At 37.4% G+C, this 12602-nt stretch overlaps 1 protein-coding gene across 1 annotated transcript; it reads right to left on the reverse strand.

The window, feature by feature from the left end:
- On the reverse strand, nt 1–12602 carry c1qtnf2.L (C1q and TNF related 2 L homeolog). The gene is made up of 3 exons (XM_018252040.2): nt 12112–12602; nt 4081–4341; nt 1–726 (listed from the first exon to the last, which is right to left on the reverse strand). The coding sequence occupies exons 2-3, from the start codon at nt 4328–4330 to the stop codon at nt 65–67; spliced, it is 912 nt and encodes a 303-aa protein (XP_018107529.1). The 5' UTR covers nt 4331–4341; nt 12112–12602; the 3' UTR covers nt 1–64.

Genomic DNA, 12602 nt, shown 5'->3' on the forward strand with positions numbered 1-12602 from the left:
TATGTACAAGTATTTTATTGTATTGAGCACAAGCCTATAAGAATATGAGAAGATAGAACAGGTCTCAGCTGACATCCGATATTTCCTTAAGGCTGCTGCTTTCACCTTTACTCTTTCGATCATCAATGTATTCTTGATCTGGGTAAATGAGGAAACCCGTAAATAGACTATCTGTCCAGTACGGGTCATAAAAGAGTCCATTCTGTTCTGAGTAGAATATCTGCAGCCATACTTCATCTCCACGTTTCAATGGAAGGATCGTGGAGCCTGATGCAATGTCATGGTTTCCAGTGTTGGCGTCAAAAGTCTTTATCCTGTATTGTCCATTGTGCACCAGTCCGATGGCTAAGTGTTTGTTGGCCAAGGTGATATCATACGTGAAGAAATAAATTCCAGGTATTTTACAGACATATTTCCCACTGGAAACATTATAATGGCCACCTTCATTCATAAGGACTTTGTCGAATTTAATAGGCAATCTTTCCTTTGGGTAACTTTTTGTAACTGCAACAGAGAAAGCTGACTTGGCTTTCTTCGAGCCACACCTGCATGGTCCTGGCATGCCAGTATCTCCTTTCTTGCCCTTAAATCCTTGTGTTCCAGACTCCCCAGCCTTTCCTTGATCTCCCCGAATTCCATTTGGCCCTCTAGGGCCAGCTCTTCCAATGGCTCCTGGTTTTCCCTTTATTCCTGGTTTACCTGGATTCCCAGTTCTACCATGTGCAGCTGTGGAATAAAAGTATTGTATTGAGGTAAAACAAACTGCAAAAAACAAAATACACAGAAGGTATGGGACCTGTTATCCAGAATGCTCGGGACCTGGGCTTTTCCAGATAACAGATCATTCCATAATTTGGATCTCCATACCCTAACTCTACTAGAAAATAATTTAATCATTAACTAAACCGGACAGGCTTATTTTGTCTCCAATAAGGATTAATTATATCTTAGTTTGGATCAAATACAAGGTACTGTTTTATTGTTACAGAGAATGAGAAGATAAAATTAAGGGGCAGATTTATCAAAGTTCAAGGTAAATTTTCGATTGAAAGAGAGGTGCGTAGACACAAAACGCGTCAGACCTCAGACGCTTGTGTGCATGTCAAATGTTCAAATAAAATTTATATCTTTTTAACTTGGAATTTTGACTTCGGTGAGGTCCAGAGTGCGCTGCCGTACAGACTGACTATCAATTATACCGTGATCCCTTGGTGACGGACTCGGGGCAGCTGCACCTGGGTCAAAGCACTAATCTCGTAAGAAATCAATCTACTGTGTGAATAAGTTTGTTATAGCAGAGACTGCTTCCCCTCCTAAGCGTGGGGTTTGGGGCGGTATGTAATTGGTAAGACGTATATTAGGAAATTTTAAGTCCGATTTGCTTACTGGTACCAGTTATTTGAACTAGAATTGTGAAAAAACGCTCCCTGTTTTTTTGTATTTGCGTTGGATAAAGACTGGATACAATTTTCGATTGAAAAAAATTTGAATTTCGATTTTTTGTGTACTTCGACTAGAGAATAGTCCAAATTTGATTCGAAAAAAATGTAAAAAAATTGAATATCGAATTTTATCATGTACTGTCTCTTTAAAAATCCGACATTGACCCTTCGCCATCTAAAACCTGCCGAATTGCTGTTTTAGCCTACGGGGACCTCTTAGAACTTATTTGGAGTCAATTGGTGGACTTTGAAAAATCAACTTTTTTCAAATTTAATTGAAAGCCATATTCCTTCGATTCGTACGATTTGAATTTGGCCGAATATGGACCTATTTGATCAAAAATGGTCCTATTCGATCAAAAAAAAAAAACTATGACTTAATTTCGGTTGGTCTTTTTGAATTCGAATTTCAAAGTTTTTTCAATTCGAAATTCGACCCTTGACAAATATGACCCTAGGTCTATGGGACACTGCCTTTCTGTAATTCGAAGCTTTCTAAATAATGAGTTTCCGGTTAACGGATCCCATACCTCTGCACAATATCCTGAATATGTGGATACATTTCCGTACTTCTTAACACAGCCAACAGAAATATTTCTAATAAACAGTCAGCAATCTCAGGTTTACTGATGCACACTCCAATACAGATATAACTTTATCAACTCTTCCATTTTGGATGGACAGATCAGGGACAACTGTGACAACAGGTCATTCCTCCATATTTACCAGGTTGCATTACTACTGCAGGTCCATTTACATATCCCACATGGGCTTGGTGGGGATAAAGGTGTAAGGTGCCCAGAACCTGTTACATTTGCTCCCACTGTGACCCCAATAATTCTGCAATTTACTAATTTAAAGCCTGGTCTACCAAACAATTAATATAAAGAATCAAGCAGTCACTTAAAGATACTCATAAGCAGGCTGTATGAAAAATAGTGGTTTGTCCATTTTGTACTCAGACACAGGATAGTCATAGGTCAAGCAACTCTCCAGACCATCTTCTTTATTTGTATGGGCTTCCAGCAGACAATTAAATGTTAGTACAGGTATGGGACCCGTAATTTGGATCTCTAGTATATTAAAAATAAATGAAAAATGAATTAAACCCAATAGGATTGTTTTGCCTCCAATAAGGATTAATAAAATCTTAGTTTGAATCAAGTACAAGGTACTGTTTTACTACTGCAAAGAAAAAGGAAATTATTGTTAAAAATTTAAATTATTTGAATAAAATGGAGACTATGGGAGATGGCCTTCCCGTAACGTGGTTTCAGGTCCCATCCTTGTACAGTCAAAAGTCAAAGGGATCTGTCCCACCAAGAAGCAAACATTTCCTCCAGAAACATTCCATTCACATTAAAACATTTACATCAATTAAACTTCAGTTAAGTTAATTATTCGTATGCAGTTCATTGTTCTTATGCTTTCTAATGGAAAATGGATGTTCTGAAAGTAATTCTTGTTCCCAGGCCGTGCCACTCTGCTTTTAATTACTGCTTATTAATTCATTTCCAAAAGTAGGTCTTTATTGTTCATTGAGGTCACCCTTAGTTATAAAATAATAATACACATTATAAAATAAACCTACCCATAGAATGCGGGTATGGGATCAGCTACCTGGAAACACGTTATACAGAAGGCTCCATATTACAGAAATCCATCTCCCATAGACTCCCTTTAATTCATTAATTTAAATTTTTGATAATGATTTCCTTTTTATTTGTAATAATAAAACAGTAGCTTGTACTTGATCCCAACTAAGGGGGCAAATTCACTAACCTGCGGAAATTTGCCTAAGACGGCTTCACTCACATCGCCACACTTTGCCAGGCGTAGATTCGACCAGGACAACGCTAATTCACGAAAATCAGAAGTTGTGTCCAGGGTTCCAAAAGCTAGCGAAGTTGCGCTAGCGATAATATAATAAGCAGTTCGAAGTTACGCTAGCGATGCCTTATTAGCATACGGCGTGCAGTTAAAGTACAATAGAAGTATACTGTATGTAGCAGCAACTACATTACACTACACAGGGCCAGGGAACCTTAATAAAATAAAATAGACGTGTTATATTGCCCTATACATGTGCCCACTGTATCGTTTAGGTGTCATATGTAAGGAAATGTAGGGGGGAAGGAGGGTACCCCAAAAAAAATGTATGATCTTTTTCAGCCTATCACCCTGTAAAAAGTAAAAGACGCCAGCGTTTTTTGTGACTTAGAAAAATTTTCAACTATTTTTGAAAATACTCCTATGTACTCTATTGCACTTTGGCTGGTCTGAGCTGGTTGAAGTAAACTCTGGCTCAAGAGGTAACGTTCAGAAAAATCCGCATCTTAGTGAATTTGCATATTTATGTCCATTCACCAGAGCAAAAATTTGCCAGGGACCCTTAGTAAATCGGCGAAGTGGCAACATGACGTCAATTCGCACTGTGAATTTGCCCTATAATTTACCCTTATTGGAGGCAAAACCATCCTAAGGGTTTAATTCATTTTTAAATAAATTTTGTGTAGACTTAAGGAACAGAAAGATCCCTTATCAGGAAACCCCGGGTCTTGAGCCATCTGGATAACAGGTCCCATACCTGTACAACAATGGGCAAGCATAATAGTACAACCGTATTTACTTGCTTTACCTTCATCTCCTTTCTCTCCTTTGTCTCCATCTTTTCCGTCTTTCCCATCTTTTCCTGGAAACCCTATTCTTCCTATAGTTCCAGGAGATCCGGGATGCCCCGGGACCCCAGGTGGACCGGGTGGGCCTGGTAAACTGCAGAACAGCTGGGAATTTTCTGTCGGGAAGTGAGAGTCTCCTTTAGCAGGACTACTCAGCAGATTATCAGCGGAGCAAGATACAGTCCAAAGAAGGAGAATTAAGTTGATCATAATGGGATTCTCTATAAATAAACAGCAAAAATATATGTCAGTTCAAGTGGGACCTACAAACAAGAGCAATACGCTACATATGTCTTCAATTTATACATGGCTTACATGCCTGGCTGCATATATTTCTAATGTATAATAATGCATCCCAACTTTTGAAATGGCCAGATTTAGATTATTTGGATAAAATGGAGTCTACGTGAGATGGCCTTTCAGTAATTCTATGCTTTCTGGATACTGGGTTTCCACATAGTGGATCCCATACCTGTACAGAAAAAAAGGATAACATTATTAAAAATTTGGATTATTTGGGTAAATGGAGTCTATGGGAGATGGCCTTTCCATAATTTGGAGCTGTATGGATAACAGATCCCATATTTTATTCAATTATTCATTTTAGAACTGCATAAGTCACCTTTTGGGCCCGCAGAATCCATTAGAAGTCTACTAAATATTTTAATATAAAACTAAAAACCAGCTGCTTTATGTTAAAGGTATACAGGTATGGGACCTGTTATCCAGAATACTCAGGGCGTAGGGTTTGGATCTCCATACCTGGTCCACACTAAAGATAATGTAAACATTAAATAAACCCAATATCAAACTCTTAGGGGCACATTTACTAAGGGTCGAATATCAAGGGTTAATTAACCCTCGATATTCGACCATCGAAGTAAAATCCTTCGACCTCGAATATCGAAGTCGAAAGATTTACCGCAAATACTTTGATCGAATGAAAAATCGTTCGAAAAATGATTCGAAGGATTTTAATCCATCGATCGAAGGATTTTCCTTCAATCAAAAAAAGCACAGTAACCTTATGGGGAAGGTCCCCATAGGCTAACATTGATGCTCGGTAGGTTTAAAGTGCCGAAGTAGGTAGTCAAAGTCGAATAGTCGAACGATTTTTAGATCGAATCGTTCGATTCGAAGTCGTAGTCAAAGGTCGAAGTAGCCTATTCGATGGTCAAGTACCCAAACAAGACCTTCGAAATTCAATGTTTTTTTTACTTCGAATCCTTCACTCAAGCTTAGTAAATGTGCCCCTTAGTTTGGATCAAATACTAGGTACTGTTTTATTATTACAGAGAAAAAGGAAACAATTGTTAAAATTTTTTATTATTTAATTATAATGGAGTCTATGGGGGACGGTTATCCCATAAGTCAGAGCTTTCTGGATACCAGGTTTCTAGATAACGGATCCCATACCCATAAACTGGTATGTGAATCTGTGCATTAAAAATTACAATCCTCAATTGCTCAACACAGTAAAAAGAAATGATTGTTGACCCATGGAAATGTGGCTTGTTTTCCTGTTACAAGTATAAGATCTGTTATCTGGAAACCCATTATCCAGAAGTTCTGAAATACAGGCAAATAATTCACATTTGTAAAAATGACTTCATTTTTCTCTGTAATAATAAGAAAGTAATGTGTAGTTGATCCCAACTAAGATATAATTAATCCTTATTAAAGGGAAAACAATCCTTTTGGGTCTAATTGATGTTTAGATTATATTTTAGTAGACTTAAGGTATGGAGATCCAATTTACTGGAAACTCTGTGTGTCAAGCATTTTGGATAACAGATCCCATGCATTTAAGGTCTATAAGTCCTCATTGCTATACAGAAGCATGCCAGGGTTTTTTGTCCTCACATAAATTTGCTGTACATAAAGCAGTATATTTATCAAAGAGTGAAGTTAGAGGTCACCACAGTCCTCTAGAGTGAAATACAGACTCTCTCCATTCATTTCTATGGGATTTTTAAAAGAGTATTTATCAATGGTTCAAAGTGAAAATGTATCCTTTGATAAATATGCCTTTCAAAATCTGATAGAAATGAATGGAGAGTGGCAGGATTCCACTCTAGCGGACCGTGATGACCTCTAACTTCACTCTTTGATAAATATACCCCAAAGTATATGTTTAGTGGGATGAAAGAGTTCACACTCTTGTATATGAAACACAATATAACCATGAGGCATCTCACCAGTAAAAGTTTTTTCCCCCTTTAAAGTGTACATGCAGTGAGTGCATATTTATCTGATAACATGCTATCCATTGCTACTCTAAGTACAGTACTATCTTTCCTTACTATACCTGCTATCCCACAGCCATGGGCCCTTCCAAAAATATTATCCCACTACTACTATAGGTACCATCTCTCCCTACTATGCCTGCTATCCACGTCTGGACTGAGATTTAAAATAGACCCTGGCATTTCAGGTATATATATATATATATATATATATATATATATATATATATATATATATATATATATATATATATATATATATATATATATATATATATATATATATATATATATAGTGACTGTCTATGGCATCTTACAGCAGCCCCTCTGGCATTTGCCAGAACCCACAGATTGCCAGTCTGGGCCTGCTGCTTTCCCACAGTCACAGTCCCTTCCCAGAGACTATTATCCCACTGCTACTATAGGCACAATCTATCCCTACTATCCCACAGCCACAGTCCCTTCCCAGCGACTATTATCCCACTGTTACTATAGGCACCATCTCTCCCTTCCCAGAGACTATTATCCCACTGTTACTAAAGGCCCCCATTTCTCCCTACTATACCTGCTATCTCACAGCCACACTCCCTTCCAACAGACTATTATCCCCACTGCTACTATAGGCACCATCTCCCCCTACTATACCGGCTATCTCATGGACACAGTCCCTTCCCAGAGACTATTATCCCACTGTTACTATAGGCACCATATCTCCCTACTATACCTGCTATCTCACAGTCACACTCCCCTCCCAGAGACTATTATCTCACTGTTAATATAGGCACCATCTCTCCCTATTTTACCTGCTATCTCACAGCCACACTCCCTTCCAACGGACTATTATCCCCACTGCTACTATAGGCACCATCTCCCCCTACTATACCGGCTATCCCATGGACACAGTCCCTTCCCAGAGACTATTATCCCACTGTTACTATAGGCACCATATCTCCCTACTATACCTGCTATCCCACAGACACACTCCCTTCCCAGAGACTATTATCCCACTGTTACTATAGGCACCATATCTCCCTACTATCCCACAGACACAGTCCCTTCCCAGAGGCTATTATCCCACTGATACTATAGGCACAATCTATCCCTACTATACTTAAAATCTCACAGACACAGTCCCTTCCCAGAGACTATTATCCCACTGCTACTATAGACACAATCTCTCCCTACTATACCTGCTATCCCACAGTCACACTCCCTTCCCAGAGACTATTATCCCACTGCTACAATAGGCACCATTTCTTACTACTACTGGACAGTAGTGATGAACAAACTTTACAGACAATCTAATGACACTATTAGACATTATGAATTAATACTTATAAAAAGCACCTAACATGACAAATAAACGATTTGAACTTTTGTATTCCACAATAAGAATCTTCTACAGCAACATCTGGAATCGCTGATCTCATTTATTCTGCCCCTGAAGAATTCTTGCAGAAACTTCAGTCATAACTGAAAGCATATTTCCTTTGTGTTCCAGCAAGCAGATTGGAAGCAGAGGCACAGACGTGTCCTCTTTTTACTGTGTGCAGGCATATTTGAGAAAAGAAAAATGACGTTATTGAATAACAGAAGGGCTGTGGAATCATGGAGGCCCCTTTATTATGAACTACTAAAATTAACTCTATCCAAATATATCCTGTTACAGTAAATACCAGTCTGGGACTTTTTTTTTCGTACTTTATTACATATCTTTTCTATTCTTTTATTCCTTCTACATTTTTCTTTTTAATGACATAATATATACTTCACATTTTGTAGATAGCAAATGCAAAAGAAATAACAATATGCTGCGGATGTAAAATGATATATGTTTAATACAGTACAGTGTAAAATGCTTTAATACTGTCATATGTCATTTTAGTTTTCAATTTTTTCTTTTGTGTATGTTATTACAAAACAAAATAAAAATATTATTTATAAAAAAAAAAATTCAATTTAATTTTCATTTTTTACGATGAGCTGTAGGCTTCTATTAATGTCTGTTTATATATTTGCTTTTTATTTGGCGGCTCACATGCATACTCAGGCCTCTCAAGGGTCCAGGGATACTCTGGACATATTTTGTTGAGGGCCTTTACATGTTTGTGGTTTAGTCACTACTTGTACATTTCTGTTTATAAAGGGAGCAGGCTCTGAACAATGTTGGGACAAGGAAATAAGTCAAAATTTTATTAACAACCGGATATTTATTATTCAAGTGAAATTGTTTGGTAAACTAATAAGGTATTGAATATTATCTCAGTAGAAGCAGAATGGAAGTTCTCAGGAAAAGTTTGCTACAATAATACTGGAGAGGACTCCCAGAGTTATAAAGGGGTAATCTGCATTCAGATAAAGAACTGGGGTTTAAGTGTATGTATCAAGCAATGGTAGAGATGATACATACCCTGGAGGGTGTGCCATGTGAATGTTGCCACTCAGCACAAGTAATGTGACCCATATTGCCCAATCTTGTTTTAGGAGTTGTTCTTTAAGAAGCATTGGCCTGTATTCTGGGTAAAAATTACATCACACTGGTACTGGAGTATTTGGTCTAAGTGCAGGGTATTTATATAGCAAATTCTCCAGGAAAAGAGCAATATTCTAACATGGTTTTCAATACAGATAGCAACAGTGCTGTTTGTAGTTGTGGTGAACTCGCAGGAGCCATATTATTCATGTAAACTATGATTATCCAACATATAAGCTTTGCACAGTATGTAGCTATTAAATTGTGTCTGTATCTGTACTATGGGACTGGTAGTTCACTAACTAAGTAGCTGGAGAAAAGCTCATAATAATAGTTTTTGTTGCCATTTGGGCTACTGTCACCATCTTAACCTACTATCCTGGTATCCCCCACACTTTTACCTAAAGCTGCTGCTCTGTAGCGTCCTACAGTGTCTAGTTTCCAAGCCTGTTATTTGCACAGCTCTGGATAGCAAACCTGCATTCATTAAAACTACTTCAGGATTACTTTCCTTTGGATTCAATATTGATTAGTTTCCCTGGTAAGTCTGATATAGTTAAACCGATTATTTGATTTTATTAAGGTTGCTATCGGGGTCAGCTTAGGAGAATCTCTGAGCTTCTGGTTCCTCTTGGCTTCGCCAGCTGTGGGAGAGATTTTGGCACCCAAATGTATAAGTCTGGAACACAGTTGTTCATGGATTAACCTTTCGTGAGCTTCGGTGGCTCTCATTCAAGCCTATCCATCTCCTGATATAACACCTGTCCCTTTGCTTGGACTAAAGCAACTACTTCTCCCTCTTTAACTCCTACCCTATAATCACTGCAAGTTAGTACATTTCCCTCTAAAAGAGCTACTCTTTACCTTAGCCTAATACATTTACTTGTAATCACTCCAAAGTGAACATATCACTCATCTAAAACTCCCACCTTTTAAGCACTCTAGAACTTCATCTCCCACTATAATGTCTGCCCTGTACTCTCTACCCTGTAAGGCAACTTAATCTCCCTCTATATTGCTCACCCTTTATTCACTCTAATTGAATATCATACTTTTCTATGCAACATATCTACATAGCTGTGAACATGCACATATAAGGAAAATCAAGAAGTTATGACTATCTGTCCCTGCCCTTGGTTTTTAATATGATCAATTGCACAGAAGAATTTCAATGTTCTTATAATCATAATTCAGTTGTCTGTGCCTGCTGTCACTCTATAATCTACTGTTAATAAAAAATCAAGTTAAACCCAAATTAATTAATTCATTATTAGTAGTAATTTACTTCTAACCATTAAGCATGTCGTGTATGGAAGTCATATGATATCTAGTGTAATTTTTGAGTAGCGTGGTGGTCCACAGATAAATAAGTGCTCCTCTAGATTATTTTGCAGTGTATGAAACTATGGTCTCCAGCTGCCCATTGCATTTGAATTTTAGGGGGTTATTTACTAAAATCCAAATTAATCTCATTGTTTCAATAAAAAAAAGGTTGACCAAATTGCCATCCCCGAATTTGCCTTATTTGGTAATAAAATAACTAGGATTAAACAGATCGGTAAGAAACTCAATAAAATAGAGCAAAAACACAAATTGTATGATTTTTTCCCCCGAATAGCTAGATTTTTTCAAGTTCTATTGTGCTAAATCCAGCACAGACTACAATATCCCAATTCTAGTTTTTCCCACCAAAAATTTTAGTTTTACTCTAAAAAGCCCAACCAGATACATTTTAGGTATAGTCAATAACCCCCAGTGGACCTTTCATCCAGACACAAAAATCTGTATAATAAAAGTCCTTTTCAAATTAAACATGAAATCCAATTTCTATTTTTTATTAAAGCATTCATAGCTGTTGTAAAAATCTCAGCTGTCAATCAAATATTGTCTGCCACTCCTCTATGCCTTAGGCATAGAGGCGGGGCAGGCAATTATTTCACTTTCCATTCATTACTTCCTAGATGTCACTGCTCTCCACACATTACTCTGCTCTCTTTACAATTTAATTGTGTAACCAGTGCATGGGGATTGACATCGGGTCCCCCATTCTGGTGCACAAACAAGATTCTGAGATGATGCAAGGCTTGCCTTAATAACAGTGTCCACAAAATGGCTCCTGTTTGCTTGCTATAATTTTGAAATCCCAGACTGAAGGAAGCAAGTCTCAAATAATTTATATAGTGTAATTAAAACTCATTTTGCTTGACTAATGTGATAAAATAAGATTTTGAATAATTTTTTTGGGTGACGGGTCCCCTTTAATGAAGAAGTAATACATAAATAACCTGGGAGATAGACATCATATAACAAATACCCATTTTGTGCTTTATACGTCTTGCAAAATAAATATTTCCTTTATTACTAAAGCTTAAACATGCACACGCAAGCCAGTTTTTCCAGTCTGTTCTTCCATTAATTATCCACAATGTTAATTAACCCTTTACTGACCAGCTACTAATAGCAACTCACAATTCCTAAAGAACAGCAGATAACCTGAAAACACAGCATCTATGTTGTCTGGGACTAGTGTCAGCAATGCCAATTCTATATCACAGGCAGGTAAAGGGATAAATGGGAAGTTCTTGCCTAGATTGTGTAGCAAATAAATGAAATACAAGCACTGTTTATTTTTTAAATACTTGCCTTTGTCTCTCTCTTCTCTTGAATCCAGAACTTTAAATCTGATCTTGTTTTATGGTCAGAGACCCCAGCAACCAAAAAGCAAATTGGGTTATAGTGTTGTGGTTATTGCTATTTTTATTGCCTCTATCTACTATATTTATCTCCCATTTAAGCTACATTAACACAAGTTAATTGAGCCTAGAAACTAGGTTCTTCTCCACAACTGTTGTTGATGTCTAATGTATATTTGTGTGATAGGTGGGGTCCTACATTCCTGCCAGCAGCCAATACAAGAGTCAAGTGCTGGGTGTGTATGTGTTTATTCTATAAGTTAATGGAGCCTAGCAACCATTTTGAGCCCCAGACTGGAGAGGTTCCAGAAGCAAAAGTTGAATAATAACAAAAATCTTGTGCAATCATACTAAAAGTACAATACAGTACAGTTAATCATACTAAAAGTGATAGCTACAATTGTTTTTTTTTTTTATCAAGAAAAACGTGCAGTGAATGGAAGATAATTTTTTCCAGATGTTTTAGTTTATCTTTACACTACAGCACAGCAGAGATAGCTAGGTTACCCAGAATATGCCATTCACTCAATGGAAGTTTTGTTTGTAAGCAGCAATAATCAGTTGTATCTGTTAACTCACCCACGAAACAGAAAGGTGGAACGGCTGGATAAGTCCTTCTGATACTTGATAAAAAGCTTCAGCTCATAAGAGAGTCCAGCATTTTCAGAGGAAGCGCCTTGTAAGATATATGGAAATCATTCCCATACAATCCTGCTCTCAGCTTCCCCTCAGCCTGAACTTTTTCACTCTACTTGCCAGAGCATATTTTTCCAGTGTTGTCATTGGTTCAGACCTTCTCTCTTTCAGATTTTTTTTTCTTTTTAAAGATACGTAACAAAGCAAATCAAATTTCTAAACAAATGTTCTAGAAATATATATCCTTGCCGGTGCTAAAATGATATGGGTGCTATGTTTTATAACACTTTTCTGACACCATTTATTAAGGCACTGCAAGTCAGTAGGGGAACCTGCTGGGAAACAGAGAATGTCTGTAACAGTAAAATTTTTACATACAAGTATGGGACCTGTTATCAAAATGCACAGAACTTGTTTTTTTTTCGGATAAGGGA

Source organism: Xenopus laevis, chromosome 3L (assembly GCF_017654675.1).
Source record: "Xenopus laevis strain J_2021 chromosome 3L, Xenopus_laevis_v10.1, whole genome shotgun sequence".
In the NCBI taxonomy this organism is placed as follows: domain Eukaryota; kingdom Metazoa; phylum Chordata; class Amphibia; order Anura; family Pipidae; genus Xenopus; species Xenopus laevis.